Genomic DNA, 22,293 nt, shown 5'->3' with positions numbered 1-22,293 from the left:
GAGGTGGAAACAACCCAAATGTCCATCACTGGAAGAATAGTTAAAACTGTGGTATATACATACAGTAGAATATTACTCGGGCATAAAAAGGAATGAAGTACTGATAAATACTACAGTGTGGATGGACCTCAAAAACATACCACATCATATAAGGCAGAAACAAAAGATCATATATTGTATGACCGCAGCTACATGAAATATCTAGAGCAGGTAAATCCACACAGACAGAAAGCAGATTGGTGGTTGCTAGGGGCTTAGGCGGAGAGGAATAGGTAGTAACTGCTTAAGGAATATGTGGTTTGGGGGCACCTGGGTGGCACAGTCAGTTAAGCCTCCAACTCTTGGTCTCAGCTCAGGTCATGATCTCAGGGTCGTGAGATCAAGCCCCACGTCGGGCTCTGCACCCAATGAGGAATCTGTTTCAGATTCTCTCTCTCTCTCTCCCTCTATCCCTTCCCACCACACATGTGCTCTCTCTCCCTCTCTCATTCAAATAAATAAAGAAATCTTAAAAAAAAAAAAAGAACACATGGTTTTCTTCTTGGATGAGGAAAACATTTTGCAACTAACTAGAAGTGGTGGTTCATTGTGAACACACTAAATGCCATTGAATTGTTAACATCTAAATAGTTAATTTTATGTTATGTAAATTTACGATCAACTGAATAAATAAAAATTGATTTCTGTAGTAATCATAATCTCTCTCTATAAAATTCCTTATTCTTAAAAACCTAAATTGGTCATCTGTCAAGGAGAACCTGCAACACTTTAGAAAAAATGTCATTTAATGTAAACAAATAATTTTTTGTCATTCCAGTGGAAATAAAATGGTACAACTATTCTGGTATTATCTTCCAAGGTCAAGATTCACATACACTCCCAGCATTTCCATTAAAAAATGAGTACACATTTGCAACAAGAAACAAGTGCAAAAATGTTCACTGCATCACTACATATAATAACCCAACACCAGAAACCTGTCAAATACATATCAACATCAGTAGTAAAAAGGATAGTTAAATAAATAAGTAGAAGCATATTTGTACAATGGACTATGTAAGAGCAATGGAAATAAATGAAGTAAACCTACACAGAACAACATGAATTAATTTCACAAACATAATCCCATAAAGACATATTTTAAAATAAAACGCAAAGGGTGCCTGGGTGGCTCGGTCAGTTAAGCAGCTGCCTTCAGCTCAGGTCATGATCCCAGGGTCCTGGGATAGAGCCCCGCATCGGGTTCCCTGCTCAGCGGGGAGCCTGTTTCTACCTCTCCCTCTCCCCCTGCTTATGCTCTCTCTCTCTCTCTCTCTCTGTGTGTCAGATAAATATATAAAATCTTTAAAAAAAATAAAAATAAAACGCAAATGCTGCTCTAAAATACACAACTCATGACTATTCTTCTCCAACAATGAATATTTCTTAATGAACTATAGTACCAACTCTGGATAAGACAGAGTTTTCTGGAAAAAAATCTATAGGTATGTGATTGAATCTATAAATTTATGAAAATAGTCTTGAACTTCATATTCCATACATATGACACAAAGTATGCCTTATATATTAAAAAAGTTAGCATGGCCAAGATCACCATTCCTATGTTGGCTTCAATTTATTAAATGACTTAATAAATTTAGAATGTTCTCGAATGAGGGGCGCCTGGGTGGCTCAGTCGTTAAGCGTCTGCCTTCGGCTCAGGTCACGATCCCAGGGTCCCGGGATTGAGCCCCGCGTCGGGCTCCCTGCTCAGCGGGGAACCTGCTTCTCCCTCTCCCACTCCCCCTGCTTGTGTTCCCTCTCGCTGTGTCTCTGTCTCTCAAAAAGTAAGGATAATAAGAGAAGGATGGTAGGGGTCAGTGGAGAGAGGAAAAAATTAGGTTTACCATGCAGAGGTGATCCAGAAGGGCTACTTGATAGACCTGGAACAGGGCTACAGCGACCTCCTTGCTTAGACGTCAGTTCTTGTTCAATTTCTTCCAGCCCAGCACTTTTCTGGAAACGGCTCATACGATTCACAACTCGTGGGGACATATGTGTTCGAACGCAAGGCTGGCCACCATAAGGGTTGATGGGGAAAACATGGGAAGTCCCCCGGAGAGTACTAACCACAACCCAGCGACAGTCGTGGCTGAAGCAGATGTCTTGTACCTAGAAATGGATAGGGAAAAACACAAACAGGACTGAAACTATTTGGATTAATATGTTAATTAATTGAATTTAATTTTTTTTAAAAAGGGGTAAAAAAAAGAAACCATTTGGATTTATCTAGTATCACACACATATCACCAGATGTAAATAGAAATACTTGTCTTGTTAGCAAATTTACCTTATATCAAGTTATAAATTAAAAATTTTATTCTACAGACGAGTTTCATGGTGAATATTGATCAAAAGACATGTACCATATGACCTCACTGATATGAGGAATTCTTAATCTCAGGAAACAAACTGAGGGTTGCTGGAGTGGTGGGGGGTGGGAGGGAGGGGGTGGCTGGGTGATAGACATTGGGGAGGGTATGTGCTACGGTGAGCGCTGTGAATTGTGCAAGCCTGTGGAATCACAGATCGGGTGCTCGCTTCGGCAGCACATATACTAAAATTGGAAGAATCACAGATCGGTACCTCTGAAACAAATAATACAATATATGTTAAGAAGAAAAAAAAAAGAAGATAGCAGGAGGGGAAGAATGAAGGGGGAAAAATCGGAGGGGGAGACGAACCATGAGGGACAATGGACTCTGAAAAACAAACTGAGGGTTCTAGAGGGGAGGGGGGTGGGGGGATGGGTTAGCCTGGTGATGGGTATGAAAGAGGGCACGTTCTGCGTGGAGCACTGGGTGTTACGCACAAACAATGAATCATGGAACACTGCATCAAAAACTAATGATGTAATGTATGGTGATTAACATAACAATAACAAATTTAAAGGGGAAAAAAAAACTCCCTATCAGGGATTTGATACATTTTAGAAGCAGAGAATTCTGTCTCTTGCAGCACTGAGTGCCAAGTCAAAAATCAGGACCTAGGCAGTTTCACCCTATAGAGCTACAAAAAATTTATATGAATCAGGTTTATTTTTCTAAATTAATTTGCCTCCTAATAAACATAAAATAGTAAAAATAAAAACAAACATTATATAATGTAGGTGAAGTTATTAATCCAATCCTTCACTAAACAAATATTCATGAGGTTCCATGCTAGGCGCTAGAAATAAAGAGGGTAAATAAGAAATAATCTTTGGGAAGAGTAAGAGGAATGAGCCAGACTTGGTCTCATGGTCTGGAGGAACAACCCTGCACACATCTGCTTGTTCTTTTCCGTGCATAAGATTTTTATTTAAAAAAAAAAAAAAAAAAAGAAGAAGAAAGAAAGAAAGAAAGAAAGAAAGAAAGAATCTTCAGGCTCACAGCCTAACAGGAGAAAAAGACATGTAAGAAATTTGTGAGAATGTAATAGTACAAAGTGAAGTAACTGTCTTATATACCAGGCACAGTGGTTAAGAAAAAGGAAGAAATATATGAAGTTTCTGTGAGAGGTAAAAAGGAGATGGTGAAGTTGGAGGTGTAGGAAGTGCCTGGATTCTGGAAATAAGTTTTGATGTAGGATATACTTACAGAGAAGGAGAGAAGGCACTCCAATTTAGATATATTCAGATATTCTACATTAAATATAAATGCATAGAGAGAAGATGGAAATGATGAGCAAGTAGTTCAGCATATCCAAAAAAAAACCATCAGACTTGGCAAAAGCCAGGGCAAGAGGTATTTGGATTTTATTTAAGAAATAGGGGAGTCAAGATTTCAATTTTGGAAGGATGATTGTGGGAGTGAAATGTAGGGGAGTGGATCTGCAGTTGGGATAAGGGTAGCTGAAGGAAAACTATGAAAAAGTTCCTTCACTAGTCAGGGATATAGGAGTCTGGAGAAAGGTGGGATGCAGAAGAGAAAAGGTATCAAAACACCCTAATCTCACCCACCCCCCTCTACCCCCTGCACCCCACACACAAAACTCATATATCTCTAGTGGTTGGCAAACTTTGCAGGCCATCCAGTCTCTATCTTCTGCTATAACTACTCAACTCTGTCCTTCTAGTGTGAAAGTAGCCATAGAAAATATGTAAATGAATGAGTGCAACTATGTTCAAAAGAAAACTTTATTTACAACAAGTGGTTGGCTACAGACTTGATTTAAGGAAAGTTAGTTCCCTAATTTGTATGACACTTAACAGGCGCTGAATACAGAAGTTCCATTATTTTCAAATTAGCAAACTTAATTTCCTACTTTCATCTTGATATCAGTATAATGATAACAACTTGAACAAAAATGTCCCCATTTACTTTTATCCTTAAAAAAGAAAGTCAAGTAGGGGCACCTGGGTGGTGCAGTCAGTTGACTATCCCACTCTTGGGGTATTGGGATCGAGCCCCACGAGGCTCCATGCTGGCTTGGGATTTTCACTGCCCCTCCCTCTGCCCCTCCCTTCTGTGTGCACGCACACTCGCTCTCTCTCTTTCTCATCGATAAATTTAAAAAAAGAAAATGTATGTATGTATATACCCATATATATGAATCCGTGGTATATTAGCTACCATTATAATATGAGCTAAGTAAAACTCCTTCAGTGGTCAGAGAAGCCCACACTTTCCAATACATTAGATCTTCAAATAAGCTTAAATTCAGATGAAAATCATGACTGATATTTCAGAAATATTTCACCAACAAAAGCTATAAGTACACATCAAAGTATAAGTCTTTAAAAGAGCCCAGAACCTTTGAAATAAAAAAAAAAAGAAATTGTAGTCTTATAGATCAAGAAAGGTACTTCATTGCTAGACTATTGCTAGACCAAAATTATCACTACATGGATAAACCCAAAATTCAACTGCATGCCTGTCCATTTCAATCACTGTGATATATGCCCTAATGACACGTTAATGTTATAATTAAGGAATCTCCTGAAAGCTGACAAATTTAACTCCCAGGGGTTCTAGAATTATGAATAAAAAGCCAGTCCACAAATGTTTTACCTCCATAGCTGGCCTATAGTCAGTTGCCTTCCAGCTGAATTGACTTATGGAAAAGCAAGAGACAGGCAAGGAGTGGGCCAAAAAAAAAAAAAAAAAGCGTAAATAGCAGAAGCAGGAGAAAAGAAAAACAGTTCCAGATAAGTTTAATATCGTACTACCAAATGCATTAACATAAGCCAGAATCAAATATATAAAGAAAAAACACCTGTAGACCTATGGAGTAATTTATGTCCCATCCACAGTGCAACTAAATCACATTATCTAAAACCTTGTTCCGAAACACTTATAATCAAGACTGCTTCCTGGTCTGTCAGTGAAAAGAAGTTTCTTTCTTTCATTTTAAAAATACTTCTGATATGAAGTGGTGCTAACAATCAGTATCAAGGCAGGAGGAATGCCACCTCAGTGCTTACTTAGAGAAGTGATTCTGCTCTATGACCTGGAGGACACATGAGGATACTTAAATGAACAGAGAAGATATTAGCTGTCAAGGGACGGAGAGAGTTTAATCCTTTAAATAACACAGAGGATAACAACTGACCTACTCAAAAATGCACAACGATATAACTGTCTGTGTTATCAAACAAGTTGGGTGGTTTTTCCCACATTATTGAAGACAAGAAAGACTATATATAATGGCAAACTAGTAATAAAATGATGACATCATCTGCATGATTTTTGGACCTCAATTTTGGAGTGATATTTCTAGTAAAGATTTTCTCATCACAAAACAGGAAAGCTACCTGGGAAGTGTATCTCTGGTTTAGTGCTACAGTACCAAATATCATGGCAAATAACATTTAACCAAGTACAGGCCAGGCGATTGTTAGAAACAGAAGTTTAAACTAAACAAGTACAGGTATCAAAAAAGTACTATCCAAATACCTACCCTCAAATTTAGGAAGCAAGCATACTTAGGTAATTGTGATTTTTAAGAATTATTTACTATATTCTGAACTCAGGAACTGACCCAATCCAAGCAGATCTGGACAGCAAAAGATAGACCATATGGCTCCGACTTAGCATTTCAAACTGGTATGAAGTTTGGAGCAGAGAATGAATGTGAACATGGGACAAGTACAGGTTTCTTCCAGAACAAGGGTCAGCAAACTTTTTCAGTAAGGGGCCAGAGAGGAAAATTTTAGGCTTTGCAGGTAAGAAAGCAAAACCAAGGATACTATGTAGGTACTTAGAATAACAAGAAAGAAAACAAATTTTGACAAAATTTTTACTGAATAGAATTTTTTGTAATGTAAGTCTACTAAATAAGAAGAATGGAATCTGTTTTTTTATAGGAGATAACATTTTGTTTATTTGGGGTTCGAAGCTAGCATTATTATCATCAAATGGATCCCAAGGCTTTATATGTTTATAAAAACCATTCTTGGCTCATGAGATGTACAAAAACAGACAGAGGGCCACATATGGCCAATGGACCATAGTTTGCTGACCCATTTTATACCACCACCATGGTAGTAAATGTAAACTTGTCAAATCATCATAAACTTCAAAGCAGAAAGGACCTTGGAAATCTAAAGTCAAAGTAAAAAACACAGTAAGACTCTCAGGTCAATATTATTTCTATGGTTTATAAGATACTCCACAGTAAAGAGAGGGAAAACTACAAAGAAAGCCTTCCCCATAAGAAGAATCCATGCAAGGTATTAGTTAGGAACATGAGACCAATGAGATTATAGTTCTTTTCTAAATTCAACAGCAAGAGGACGTTCTGTTTTGTCTTCAAGATGAATATAGCAGTATTCAGTTCAACATTAATACATAACTACTAGAGAAAGTCATCTGAGTTGAAAAAAAAAATCACACATACACACATAAACCCCACAACCCAGAGATAACTATATCAAGTTATCCTGGACATCTCAATGCATAGACAGGTATGTACAGATATTTATGTGTATATTTATGTGTACATATGTGTGTATGTATGTGTGTATATATGTATATATATCACGTAAACACAAATATAGATACATAAAGACATGTGCATGCACATACACATATTTTTCACTGGATAAGAATAACCAATTTGAAATATAAAATAATCATTAAACTTCAATATTATACAAGATAGTGAAAACACATGGAAACAGCACCATAAGTATAAAGACTTTACATGTGATTACAGGCTTTCCCTACAGGTAGCATGTAATGGTAAATATATCACTTACTAGCTACACAGCCATAGAAACGTTAGTTAACAACTCTCTGCCTTATTTCTTCATTTGCAAAATGGGAACAATAATGCAAGTCTCATGGGGTTTTAGGTTTAATGAATTACCATGTAAAGCACTTAGAACACTGCCTATCACTTAATAAGCACTGAACAAAGATGTTTGCTGTAATTATCATAATTACCATAAAAATACATCCCTACTCTGTTCAAACATCTCTGTTTTCACTGCTAACAACATAGACTAAACCACTATCATCACTTCAACAGGTTACTACATTAGACTCCTAACTGGACTCTTACTTAAGACCACCTACAAGCAATAGAAGACAAAGTAGATAAATTGTACTTACTCAAAATTAAAAACTTTCCTGCACCAAAGAATACTATCAAAAAAATAAAAAGACAACCACAGACTATGAGAAGATATTTCCTAATAATATATCTGATAAGGGTCCAGCATGTAAAATACTTAAATAAGTCTTTCAATTCAACAACATAAAGACAAATAATTCAATTTAAAAAAAGTAAAAAAAAATTGAATATTTTTCCAAAGAAGATATAGAAATGGCCAAAAAGCACATGAAAAGATGCTCAACATCTTTAGTCATCAGGGAAATGTAAATAAAAAACACAATGAGATACCACTTCATACTGAAAAGAATGGTTATAAAAAAAGATAAAATAAGTGTTGATAAGGATGTGGAGAAACTTGAACCCTCATACATTGCTGGGAAAAAGGAAAACAGTGCAGCCACTTGGAATTCCTCTAAAAGCTAAACATAGACTTTCATCCTTAGATACCCAAGAGAACTGAAAACATGTTAAACAGAAACCTACACATTAACGTTCATAGCAGTATTCCACTTTCCTTAGTGGAAACAACCCAAATGTCTACCAACTAATAAGTGGAAAAAAATGTGGTCTATACATACAAGGGAATATTATTCAGGTACAAAAAGCAATAAAGTTCTGATACATGCTACAACATGAATGAACTTTGAAAACACGATGTAAAATGAAAGAAGACAGACAGAAAAGGCTACCGTTATCTGATTCCATTTATATGAAATGGACAAAATAAGCAGATCCATAGAGACAGAAAATAGGTTAACAACTGCCAAGGGCCAGGGAGAATAGAAGGGGGAGTAGCCGCTCATGGGTAACCAGGTTTCTTTCCAGGGGGATGAAAATGTTCTGGAATAAAATAAAATAGTGATTGATATACAAGTCTGTATACTAAAAACCACAAAACTGTACACTTTAAAAGGGTGAACTTTATGTATGTGAATTATGTCTCAATAAAGCTGTTAAAAAAATGAAAAAAACTAGTTAGGTCACTGAAAGGTAAGTTCTATAACCTCTTTTTATAGTTTGTGCTTTCATTTAACTGTCCTTTAGTTCTTTGAAATGTCTCTATTGTTCTAGGCTCAAAAGAAGATAAGCAACTGCTAAGAAGCCTAAGCTAGCAGTTTAGCTGTGTCCATCTTGGCTCACTTCATATCTGGGGTTGGGGTAATATGGGGAAACACTATAACCAGATGTTCTTATTATTAAGTTTCCCTCCATTCAGCAAAGAAGTGTGGCATAAAATGTTAGAAAAAAAATCAAGCGGAGTACCTGAAGTAGTATGGGACTCCTCATTAGACACTCACTGTAATCATTTAGAGCTTTTAAGTATACAAATGTCAGGATTCTTAACTAATGGGATATGAATTTAAAAAATACGGACTGCTTAATTAAACGTTTTGCAAATCTGTATTAGGCTATACAGTTTATTGTTCATTAAATGGTTCCTGTCTTGTTTGGAATATTGATAACATCTCACACTTGTTTTCTATTATAATGATGTAAAATTTGGCTATCAGAAACCATTAGGCCTCTAGAAAGCTAATATATTTGTTCCTTAAAATATAATGTAGCTATATTCCAATAATTCTAATTTATACAAATATTTTTTGACAAACTGAATTATCCTTAAGTATTTTGTTGATTTAATAATCCAAAACAATGATATTTGGAGTAACCAAATCCAATATAGCAGACATACACTCAGAACAATTATGTCCATTTTATCAAAACCTAAAAAAACCCCACCCCAAATGTATATTTAATTCACAAAACAGGTTGAATTCAAATTACATATGACACAAGAGTATTTGAGCACTAGAATTAAGTGGTACCCCATTTAAGCATCTAAGATATAGAAATCAGCATTTTACAGGGCTCCAATTTATGCCACAAATTCACCACCAAAACCCAATTAACTAATAATGGTGATAAAGGTATAGGGTTATTATTTTTTTCTTTTGAGAGGGAAAGCGAGGGAGGAGGCAGAGGGAGAGGCAGAGGGAGAGGGAGAATCCCAAGCAGGCTCCACACCCAGCAAAGAGCCCAATGCAGGACTCGATCTCACAATCCCAAGATCATGACCTCAGATGAAATCAAGAGTCAGACACTTAACCAACTGAGCCACCCAGGTGCCCCAAAGTTTAGGATTATTTTGACATCCTAAAATCTAAAGTGAAGTTCCTCAAACTTTAGTGTGAAAAGAAGCACCTAAGTAACTTGTAAGAAGTGCAAATAAGTTGATCCCCCCTTCAGGATTATGATTCTGCAGGTATTGGGAGGTGAGAGAGACATGACCAAGAAATTTGCAGTTTCAGAACACTCAGCTGATGACTCTGCCACTAACCTAAAGTCTGTAATACAGAGCCAGAAAATAAAGTGACCAAAAATGGCAGTCCCCCTAATTCCATAGCAAATGTTAGAAAGCATAAAAAGATATATTTTTTAAAGATTTTATTTATTTACTTGACAGAGAGAGAGAGAGAGTGAGAGCAGGAACACAAGCAGGGAAGTGGGAGAGGGAGAAGCAGGCTTCCTGAGGAGCAGGGAGCCCGATGCGGGGCTCAATCCCAGAACCCTGGGATCATGACCTGAGCCGAAGGCAGTCGCTTAACCAACTGAGCCACCCAGGTGCCCCTAAAAAGATATTTTTTTAAAAAAACAAAGTAATATCAATGATTGCCTTAGGGTAAGGGTGAGGCAGAAAATTTTAAAAAGCTGTAGGAAGTTTTCTGGGATGATGAAAATGTTGTGTAGATTGACTGTAGTGATGGATATATGGATGTGACTAGTAAATGGCAAATCGAACACCCATCTCCAATGTTTCCTCCCTCACCTGACACCAGGAGCTTCATATGTGCTAGCCCAGCTTCTCCAATAGCCCAGGATGCTATTGCAGGATTCTGGGAAAGTATTCGCTTTCTGATATAAGAAATTAACATCACTGAGGCTGTCCATACTCCCCATCTTAGCGCCTTGAATTCAGAAATGATGCCCAGAAGAATGGCAATTATATAAAGCCATCACAAGGGAAAGAACAAAAAAGTCACAAAAACATTGCCAAACAAATGTACCAAACCAGCAATAGCCTTCTTATAACGTGACAAAAATAAACCTTGATTTTTTAAAACCATCGTTAAATGTGATTTTCTTTCTGTAGCCAAACATACGCCTAATGATTCAAATACCAATTTGTTCTCCAATTCTTTAAAAATTCTCTTTAAAAAAAAAAAGGAAAGAAAACCCAAAAGCAGACAGTACATGGATAAAAAGTCTACAATCCAAGACTATTATAGTTTCAGAAGCCTGTAAAAATGGCAACCAAAGCCATAAAGACAAGTCCCATATAGCAAATATTAACTGGCCAATGTCCAAGTCCTCAGATGATGTTTTATTTAATGAAAACTTACGGGAAAATAAGAAGCTATCTGCTTAAGAATTAATATACGAGTTCTAGAGACATACCCAACACAACATTTCAACAAATTTTATCCTTCAAAATCGATATAGATACTTTCATTTAAAATACTGTAATTCTGACTATCATGACAAGGTTAATGGCAATAAAAGTTTGCTTGGGAATAAGTTGCTTAGAATGGAAATGTGTTGAAGATGGATAATCCACACATAGCCTCTAGCCTATCTGCCCACTCCCTCCCTATGAATTCTTCAAAATCATTCAGTCAGTAAATATTTATGGAAAGCTTCTTACATGTTTTACGCGCTTCTAAGTGCCAAAACTTAAAAAATGAGCTAATGCTAATAAGTAGCCTGCAATTATCCTCTGAACCAACAACTACACTTTTGGGCATCTACATCAGAGAAGTGAAAACGATGTTCACGTAACATATTCATTATAGCCCCAAACTGTAAATGGTCCAGGTGAATGTGTGAACAACCTGTGTGAGTTAGGTCTACTTATAAAAGGGCAACGTGAGGGAACTGTTCAGTATCCTCATGGACACACACACCTACAGAGGTGATTAAATCGTATACCTAAACACACACATACACACTCATTTCCACACACACAAATGCACAAACGAGTATAGGTAAATCTAGTGAAATCTGAAAAAGATCAGGGATTGTACCAATGTCAGTATCCTGGTTTGATATACTCTAGTTTTGCAAAATGTTACCCATTGAAATATACTGGACCAAGAGTACACGAGATCTCTTAGTACTATTTCTTACAAGTCCATATGAATCTACAATTATTTCAATAAAAATCTGAACTGAATATAAAGTGAATATGATGCTGCACACATACCACAGAGCCAGCAGGCTAATATGGCTGGCTCCTGCTGTGATCTGACCTTGAGAGGTAACAAGGATGGGGGGTATCCAAAATGCCAGAGGCTGCAGGGGTGAAACTTGGCAGTGTTGAGAGAGTGGGCAGAAAACAAAGGGGTGGTGATGCCTGGACACTCACTGGATGCTGGCAAGTAGCACTACTGGCCATGGGGAAATAAGTGGCACCCACCCTAGGGAACAATCACTTGGCAAGTGAGAGAAAGGCCAACACTTCTGGTTGCCCCCAGACTATCTACAGGCCAGCCTCCTCCGCCAACAAGACGGAGGATAACGTGACCGCCGGGCAGCTGTTACTAGAACAACGGACATGTGCACATTAAATACATTAGTCCATGTTCTCCTGTAGGGAAAAGTAGTCCACGTCCTGGTGGGGGATGGGGCGGAGAATATCCTGGAAGGACGTGTAAGCAAAGTCTGCAGTAGGGAAGAGAAGCTAAAGTGACTTGGTAGGAGGACTACTGCTGTGCTTCTCCTGATAAATGTGTAACTGGTATTAATGGTTTAACTGATTGTACTCACATGCTTTTAAGTGTCAGAGGGTATATCCTCTGCCATGCAGACTGAAATGATAATGCAGAAAGCACACAACAGACCACCTACTAGGCTTCCAGTTCCTTCCCATGTTATACAATAGAAACAACAGAATCCCAGTAAGAAAAAGGCAGTGACTTAATGGCTGCTGAAGTACTCAGGTGTTAGCCCAGTACAACATCGCCACCTGCCTGATCCAGCAACCAAATACACTCCCTTTTTCAGATGGTGGCTCCTAACCTGCTATTCAGTTCTTGTAAATGAACAACTGACCCAGGAGGCCTTGTGATTTTCCAGACCAACACTGGGTTGGGTCAACTCAAATTTGATGGTAAACATGGTGGTGAGGGCCCAACAGAGCTTGCTAAGTCAAATGGAAATGGTATGTTCCACAGTACGTTCCAGCCCAGCCCTCAAAGCATCTTGTTTTTACAGCTACTTTATCAGCTACTCCACTGCCTAAAGCAACGCCACTGGTTCAACAGACCCTTGGTTCACAGAACTTCCTCTGAACGCCTGCCTGTGCCTGATTCCCTGACGGCTTGGCTAAGATGAAGGCTGATGGTGTCCACTAGCCTGTGGCAGCTGCACAACCCCAGCAAAAACTCTGCTGGGACAAATGAAGTAAAGCCCGATCAGCACAGTAGGATAATGGAAAGCTGTCACTTCTGTTTTAATTGACGGGCCACGATAGCTGTGGGTTTACGTATTGTCTATGATGTTTTTGTACTGTAATGGCAAAGGTGAGTACACAGAATACATACCGTGCAGAGTTTAAATATTTACTACTAGCCCTTTACAGAAAAAAGTTTGCTGACCCTGCTCTAAACAAGACTGCTGACACTTTGGGAGCTGCCAATGGCCTAGCCAAACCTAGTGTGGGTTGCCATGAGAAAGACTACATACTGGCAGATTGCAGACGTCCCTTCTTTTAGGGCTAAGAGCTGCACAGACAAATCGCGGCTAGTAAATGAACAATCTGGGCCACTCTCACCCAAGGTAAGATGCCATCCACTGATGGGAAGGACTAGAATCAAGCTGCTCATCAAGACTGTATTGCCCTGCTCTGCAGTATGATTCCCAACTAAATCCATCAATAATAAATGTCTGTCTGGGGTTTACATCCCATCTATTATTCGCTGTTTCATAACCACTAATTGTATATATGATGTCATAGTTGAAAAGCATAAATATACTGAAGGTGTGTTATAAGATAGTGTAGTATATTATACTATAATATATATAAAATAATATATTATATATAATATAGTATATATAAAATATACAGTATATACATAAGTATACTATAGATTAGTTGCTTACCTATTAAGACAATATGGTTGATATGGTTCTCAGATATTTGACCTTTTTCACCCTATTTGTTCTATCAAATATTGAGAAAGTATTGTTAAACTCAGTTTTAGGTGTGTACATATTTTAAATCTTCCTGATAATTTGACTCTTGGACATTACTCTAGAAATAGGCTTTGTCTTAACCTATTTTACTTGATATTAATATGGCTGAATTTTCAACATTATTGTATTATTTGCATATCTTTTAACATGCTTGTACTATCATTATATTAATGTATCTATATGCAAAGTGAATCTCTAATAGGTAATTCCTTTAGACTAGAATACAGTAATATTTATTTTTTTATTTTTTTAATTAACATACAATGTATTATTTGTTTCAGAAGTACAGATCCGTGATTCATCAGTCTTACACAATTCACAGCGCTCACCATAGCACATACCCTCCCCAATGTCTATCACCCAGCCACCCCAATCCCTCCCACCCCCCTCCACTCCAGCAACCCTGTTTGTTTCCTGAGATTAAGAGTCTCTTATGGTTTGTCTCCCTTTCTGGTTTCGTCTTCATTTTTCCCTCCCCTCCCCTACGATCCTCTGTCTTGTTTCTCAAATTCCTCATATCAGTGAGATCATACGATACTTGTCTTTCTCTGATTGACTTATTTCGCTTAGCGTAATACCCTCTAGTTCCATCCACGCCATTGCAAATGGCAAGATTTCATTTTTTGATGGCTGCATAATATTCCATTGTATATGTATACCACATCTTCTTTATCCATTCATCTGTTGATGGACATCTAGGTTCTTTCCATAGTTTGGTTATTGTGGACATTGCTGCTATAAACATTGGGGTACAGGTGCCCCTTCGGATCACTACATTTGTATCCTTGGGGTAAATACCCAGTAGTGCAATTGCTGGGTCGTAGGGTAGCTCTATTTTCAACTTTGTGAGGAACCTCCATACTGTTTTCCAGAGTGGCTGCACCATCTTGCAGAATACAGTAATATTTAATATAATTATTATACTGTGGTTGAATTTTCATGTACCATTTAATATTTAGTTTTTGTTTATCCTGTTCCTTGTGCCTCTGTTCCTCCTCGTCTGCCTAATTTGAATTAACTGAACATTTTTTAGAAATCCACGTTAACTGAATTATTGTCTTTTTAGGTAAAACATGTTGAACCTTGAAACAGTATAGTTCCATGTATCTGCTTCCACCTCTCAGCACTCTAGGTCCATTATGCTATACTTAACCATAAGTATTACATATACACATGATATAATCCCCAGAAAATAATATTAAAATTTCTTATACATAAATATTACAATTTTAACATTCCTATATATTTTTAAATAAATTTAAAATAGGGAGCAACTGGGTGATAGGCATTAAGGAGGGCACGTGATGTGTTGAGCACTGGGTGCTTTATGCAACTGATGAGTTACTGACCTCTACATCTGAAACTAATGATGGATGGTATGTTGGCTAAATGAATTTAAATATAAAAAAATTTTCAACAGGAAAAATCATCCTTTCCAATTAGAAACTGACCATTTCTCAGATATTTCATTACTTCTACAAGATCCAAGTTTGCTCTGGTATCATTTCCCTTTAGCATAATTTTTATTGTGAATGCACTGGCCTTATTTCTCACTCCTTCATTCTTGAATGATACTATTGCTGGACGGAGAATTTTTGATCATCTGTATTTTTCTCTTTCAGTCCTCTAAACATGCTATTCCACTGCCCTCAGACTTCCATGGTTCCTGATGAGAAGTAACTTGTTTGTTGAGATGTTATTTCCCTGTGTACAAGGGGTTATTTTCCTCTGGCTATGTTCCAGATTTGCTCTCTACTTTGGTTTACAGAAAGTTGACTATGATGTTCTTAAACTGGGGTGTTCTCATATCCAGTCCTATTTGGTGTTTGCTAGTCTTTTTGGAAGATTTAAATTGCATCTTTCAACAAATTTGGGGGCTTTCCATCTTTATTTCTTTCTATTTTTTTCTGCCTCATTTTCATTATATCATCCCTTCCCACACTGATCAAGGCAAATTTTGCCCCAGGATGGATCATATATAGAGTCTCAATCATACCTGATTTGGATGATTTAGATGATGACATTGGAGCTTTTGGGCTAATGATATTTTCAAGAGATTTTAGAGTATATGCTGCCATGCACTGAGACTTTTAGGGATGTTAGTATGGGATAAATGTATTTTGCATATGGGATGATCCTGAATTTGAGGGATCAGAGGGCAGACTGTAGTGAGGTTAACAGTGGCTTAAAAAAAGACATATTCCAATCCTAATCCCTGGAACCTGCATATAGTACATTATAGACCCAAAGAGTGACCATAACCTTATATACTAAAATGTGATTGAGTTATAGATCTTGAGAGTTTATCTTGGATTATAGGTGTAGGTACTATATGTATTCACATATAGTCTATAAAACACACAGAAGAGAAGACACAGAGAAGAGGAAGAGGAAATGTGACCACAGTGGCAATGGCTCGAGTGATAGAGATGGCTGTAAGGCAAGGAATGCTGACAGCCACTGGAAGCTGGAAAAGGCAAAGAACAGATTCTGCTTAGAGGTTCTAGAGGGAGTGTGGCCTTGCCAACACTTTAATTTTGGACCTTTGGTCTCCAGGATTGTGGGAGAATCAATTTCTGTTATTTTGAGCCCCTCCCCCAGTTTCATGGTAACTTGTTAAGACAACCGTAGGAAAGAAATATATAGCAAATGTGGATATCCAGAACAATGAGAATTCCATGTTGTGGACTGCCCAGGACTGGAGTTGCTGGGTGGTATGGTAAGTGTATGTTAAGACTTTAAGAAACTTCTATTTTCCGGAGCGGCTGTACCATTTCACATTCCCAACAGCAATGTATGAGAAATCCAGTTCCTCCAACTCACTGACTTTTGAGAGTTCCTTAAAAAGGTGTGGTAGGTACAAGACAGTTTGTGCCTTTTCATTCTATTACCAGTGTTTCTCAAAGAGCAGATATGTTTTGTTTTAATGAACTCTAATTTATCAGTTTTATTTTCATGGATTTTGCTATTCGAGTCATCTATGAGAAATCTGTGTCTAACCCAAGTCACAAAAGGTTTCTCCTTTTTCCTCTAAAAGCTTTAAAATAGTAGGTTTCACATATAAATCTACAATCCAATTTGAGTTCATTTTTGTATATGGGATGAGGTATGGATTGATGCTCATTTTTTTTTGCACATAAACACCCAAGTGGTCCATCACCATTGTTGAAAAGACTAGCCTTTCTCATTTTGCACCTTTGCCAAAAATCAATTGTTCATATGTACGGGAATGTTCCTGGGTTCCCTGTTGATCACTGTAGCTTTAGTAAGTCTTGATATCAGGTAGTAATATCCCCCCAAATTTGTTTTTCTTTTTCAGCATTATTTTGCCATTATAAGCCCTATGTATAGGGCTTTGTTTGTTTGTTTTTTATCCTGCTGGGCTTTTCATGGGGATTGCATTGAATATACAGATCAATTTGGAGAGAACGGACATCCTAACAATATTAAGCATTCCAACCCCAAAACATGGTTTAACTCTCCATTTACATCCTTACTCTCAGCAATGTTTTATAGTTTTAAGGGTACATGTCTTACATATGATAAGTACATATTACACACTATTTTTTACCTTTAACTCTTTTTTAAATTATCAATTACCTATTGTTTGTTCCTAGTATATAGAAGTGCAACTGACTTCCATATATTGATCTAATACCCTGAAACCTAATTAAAATCACTTATTCTGTTTTTGTAGAATCCATTAGATTTTCTATACAATCATATCATCTTTAAATAAATATAGTTTTACTTTCTTCTTTCTGATATGCCGATGGTTCTTTGCAAGGCCTCAGATGTCCTCTGATCTCTCTCCAGCACTGTGTCCTGAGAACTCTATGATCGTACTCTTAGCAATACCTCATCAACAGAGGGAGTCTATCCGGCTCCAGTTGGGCTCCCCCTTCCTGCACGACGAGCTGGAAACTCTGTCAAGGCAGTAAGCTGGGGCAATCATAGGGTTTTTCTCATTTGTTTCCCATCTCTCAAGGATCACCATCCTTCATGGCCAGATGTATTATATCTAGAAAAACACTGTTCTTTGATTGCTTCAGGTAGGAAGGTAAATCCGGTCCCTCTTACTCTAGGTTATTTATGCTGATTTGAGTGTTATCTAGTTGTAGCCATAAGACAAAAGAGAGCTTAGCATCCTCCTACCCCACCCTCTTCCCACCAACCTCTCCCTCTTAATCTACAGTGACCCAAAGTGAGGTCATCGTATTAACTCTTTGTCATTTACGGTGCCAGCTGTTTTACTAAGTACAGTAAGACACAGTTTACATCTATTATTTCTGACATTTCCTAAAATAAATGCTATGAAATAGTCTTTGGCCCCATTTTACAGATGAGTAATTAAAGCTTAAGGAAAATAGAAAATGTATCCTAGGTAATAGAGTTACTCGGCAGCATCCAAGTATATATGGAAGTTGGGGATGGGGAATGGGAAGTGACTGCCAATTGGCAAAAAGTTTGTCATAAAAATGTTCTAGGGCGCCTGGGTGGCTCAGTTGGTTAAGCAACTGCCTTCGGCTCAGGTCATGATCCTGGAGTCCCAGGATCGAGTCCCGCATCGGGCTCCCTGCTCAGCAGGGAGTCTGCTTCTCCCTCTGACCCTCCCCCCTCTCATGCTCTCTCTCTCTCTCTCAAACAAATAAATAAAAAATCTTTAAAAAAAAAAAAAAAAAAAAAATGTTCTAAAAGTAGGTCCTGGGGATGGTTGCATAGCTCTGTGAATATACTAAAAAAAAAAAAACACCGAAATGCACATTTTTTAAAAATGAAATTTATATTCTAAGAATTATATCTCAATAAAGCTAACATTTTGGGGGGAAGGGAATTGACAAAAATCAGAGCATAGGGTTATATGTAGGATTGCGAGGTTTAGCAAATAAAAATACAGAGAGTCCAGTAAAATTTGAATTTCAGTATAAACCTAAGTAGGCAATATCTGGACATCCTCATACTAAAATTACCTGTTTTATTTGAACTGACCATTAATAATATTAAATAGCTAGATTCTTTTGGCATTGAGAATTAAACCTATAATCTTACCATTTTATAGGACTATTCCGATAAAAGTAACACTTATCTGATGTGCAAATGTTTCCGAAGCAAGTTGGCCATTTACTAAAATTAGCATGTTAAGTACTAAAATGACTTGTATCTGCTTGAGTAAGACATTATGGAAGTATATGACAAATATTGTAAGGTTTCACTATATACATGTGTGTGTATATATATATATATATATATATGTATATATATATTCCTGTTGAAAACTATGAATATTTTTCTAACTGCATATGTGCCTTATGAGGAAAATTACTGTCAGATGCAGAGGATATCCCAAGTCATAGATCACAAAACAACTTAATTCAACATAACTAGATCCACATACTTGAATTTTTTTCCTTGCTTGATTAAAGTACCCTCAGAGTTTTTGGAAGAATCCAGAGTGACATGATTTTGAAGTACTCAAAGACAGTTAGATAGATCATATGCCATATAGATTTCATAATCAGTGCTAAATTTTATATATTGTTTCAAAATAATTTTCAGTAGAAGCTTACAGAAATTAATTTTATGGTCATTAGATGAGTTTCCTTAGATCTTAATATTTGGTTTTTAGAAACTCCCAACCTCCTAAATTACAGAGTATGACATAGAACAAAATAATTTTAATAATTTCTATTTGGTTTCCCTACATGTTAAATAGGCATAGCACTGGCAGCAGCAAATATTTATACCTACAAACATTTGCCCATGCACAGGGCACTGTTCTAAGGATGACAGATACCAAGAAGGTTAAGCATGATCTCTATTTCCAGGTTGGATGTATAGGTAATTAAATGATAAATAATGCTGATGCAAATGAGTTACCAAAAAATAGGTATAAGCAAAAAAAAAAAAAAAAGAAAAAGAAAAAAGTATAAATATTTAAAATACTAAAATTCTAGGAAGTTATAGCTGAAGCAGAGCAGACAAGTGACTGGTGAGGACAGAATAGGTATTATAAAAACAGAGTTAAGAAATCAAATGTAGGGGCACCTGGGTGGCAGAGTCGGTTAAGCATCTGACTTTTGGTTTTGGCTCAGGTTGTAATCTCAGGGTCCTGAGATCCAGCCCCACATCAGGCTCTGCGCTCAGCATGGCGTCAGCTTGAGTTTCCCCCTCACTCTCTCTCTCTGCTCTTCCCCAACCCACCCCATCTCTCAAATAAATGAATAATTTTTTTAAAAAAAGAAATAAAATGTGCCGGCAGCACATGAAATACTGAATCTTCACTAAAATGTTCATCCAACTGGAAACTTCCAACAAAAGAACCAAATACGAATGGTAACTAAAATAAGAATAAGCAAGTTTAGTTGTGCCAGAAGGTAAGGACGTTGTAAGAGAAATGGAGATATGTCAAAGGACACAGATGTCAAGTTGATAGGTGCCACTGGCCAAATCTGGGATATTCTGAGCTTTAAGATAGATAGTTATTGAATGAATATAACCCACTGAATAAAATAGGACTCTATTAACCAAATGATATATATAAATAAAAGAAGTGTTACAAATTTTGGGGGGGGGAAGGGATATTTACATAATTTAAAATGACTTCCTGTATGAGCTAGCAGTTTTGGGGTAGAGTCTTGGGTTTTCCATATAAAGTATCATATCATCAGCAAAGAGTGAGAATTTGACTTCTTCTTTGCCGATTCGGATGCCTTTTCTTTCTTTTTGTTGTCTGATTGCTGTGGCTAGGACTTCTAGTACTATGTTGAATACCAGTGGTGATAGTGGACATCCCTGCCGTGTTCCTGACCTTAAGGGGAAAGCTCTCAGTTTTTACCCATTGAGAATGATATTCGTTGTGGGTTTCTCATAGGTGGCTTTTATGATATTGAGGTATGTACCCTCTATCCCTGAAGAGTTTTGATCAAGAAAGGATGCTGTACTTTGTCAAATGATTTTTCCGCATCTATTGAGAGGTTCATATGGTTCTTGTCCTTTCTCTTATTAATGTATTGTATCACACTGATTGATTTGCGGATGTTGAACCAACCTTGCAGCCCAGGAATAAATCCCACTTGGTTGTGGTGAATAATCCTTTTAATGTACTGTTGGATTCTACTGGCTAGTATTTTGGTGAGAATTTTTGCATCCATGTTCATCAGGGATATTGGTCTGTAATTCTCCTTTTTGAGGGGGTCTTTGGCTGATTTTGGGATCAAGGTAACGCTGGCCTCATAAAATGAGTTTGGAAGTTTTCCTTCCATTTCTATTTTTTGGAACAGTTTTGGAAGAACAAGTATTAATTCTTCTTTGAATGTTTGGTAGAATTCCCCTGGGAAGCCATCTGGTCCTGGGCTCTTGTTTGTTGGGAGATTTTTTATTACTGCTTCAATTTCCTTACTGGTTATAGGTCTGTTCAGGTTTTCTATTTCTTCCTGGTTCAGTTTTGGCAGTTGATAGAACTCTAGGAATGCATCCATTTCTTCCAGGTTATCTAACTTGCTGGCATATAGTTGCTCATAATATGTTGTTATAATTGTATTTCTTTGGTGTTGGTTGTGATTTTTCCTCTTTCATTCATGATTTTATTTATTTGGGTCCTTACTCTTTTCTTTTTGATAAGTCTGGCCAGGGGTTTATCAATCTTATTAATTCTTTCAAAGAACCAGCTCCTAGTTTCGTTGATCTGTTGTACTATTCTTTTGGTTTCTATTTCATTGATTTCTGCTCTGATCTTTATTATTTCTCTTCTCTTGCTGGGTTTAGGCTTTATTTGCTGTTCTTTCTCCAGCTCCTTTAGGTGTAGGGTTAGGTTGTGTATTTGAGACCTTTCTTGTTTCTTGAGGAAGGCTTGTATTGCTTGGAAGAACAAATATTGTTAAGATGTCAAAGCTACCTAGAGGAATCTACACATTTAATGCAATCACTATCAAAATACCATCAACTTTTTTCAAAGAAAAGGAACAAATAATCCTAAAATTTGTATGGAACCAGAAGAGACCCCGAATAGCCAGAGGAATGTTGAAAAGAAAAGCAAAGCTGGTGGCATCACAATTCTGGACTTCAAGCTCTATTACAAAGCTGTAATCCGAAGGGGTACGTGCACCCCAATGTTTATAGCAGCAATGTCCATAATAGCCAAACTGTGGAAAGAGCCAAGATGTCCATCGACAGATGAATGGATAAAGAAGATGTGGTATATATACACAATGGAATATTATGCAGCCATCAAAAGGAATGAGATCTTGCCATTTGCAACGACGTGGATGGAACTGGAGGGAGTTATGCTGAGTGAAATAAGTCAATCAGAGAAAGACATGTATCATATGATCTCAGTGATATGAGGAATTCTTAATCTCAGGAAACAAACTGAGGGTTGCTGGAGTGGTGGGGGGTGGGAGGGATGAGGTGGTTGGGTGATGGACACTGGGGAGGGTCTGTGCTATGGTGAGCGCTGTGAATTGT

General features: G+C 37.3%; 1 protein-coding gene across 1 annotated transcript in view; it reads right to left on the bottom strand.

Annotated features, from left to right (window-relative positions):
• Positions 1–22,293, bottom strand: part of BCAS3 (BCAS3 microtubule associated cell migration factor) — a 598,955-nt gene that overhangs the window by 359,955 nt on the left and 216,707 nt on the right. The window contains 1 exon segment of the mRNA XM_027625284.2: positions 1,887–2,151. Within this exon segment, the coding sequence (XP_027481085.2) occupies positions 1,887–2,151 (265 nt within the window).

The sequence above is a fragment of the Zalophus californianus genome, chromosome 16, assembly GCF_009762305.2.
Source record: "Zalophus californianus isolate mZalCal1 chromosome 16, mZalCal1.pri.v2, whole genome shotgun sequence".
Taxonomy (NCBI): domain Eukaryota; kingdom Metazoa; phylum Chordata; class Mammalia; order Carnivora; family Otariidae; genus Zalophus; species Zalophus californianus.
This window is presented reverse-complemented; position numbering and strand designations above follow the sequence as displayed.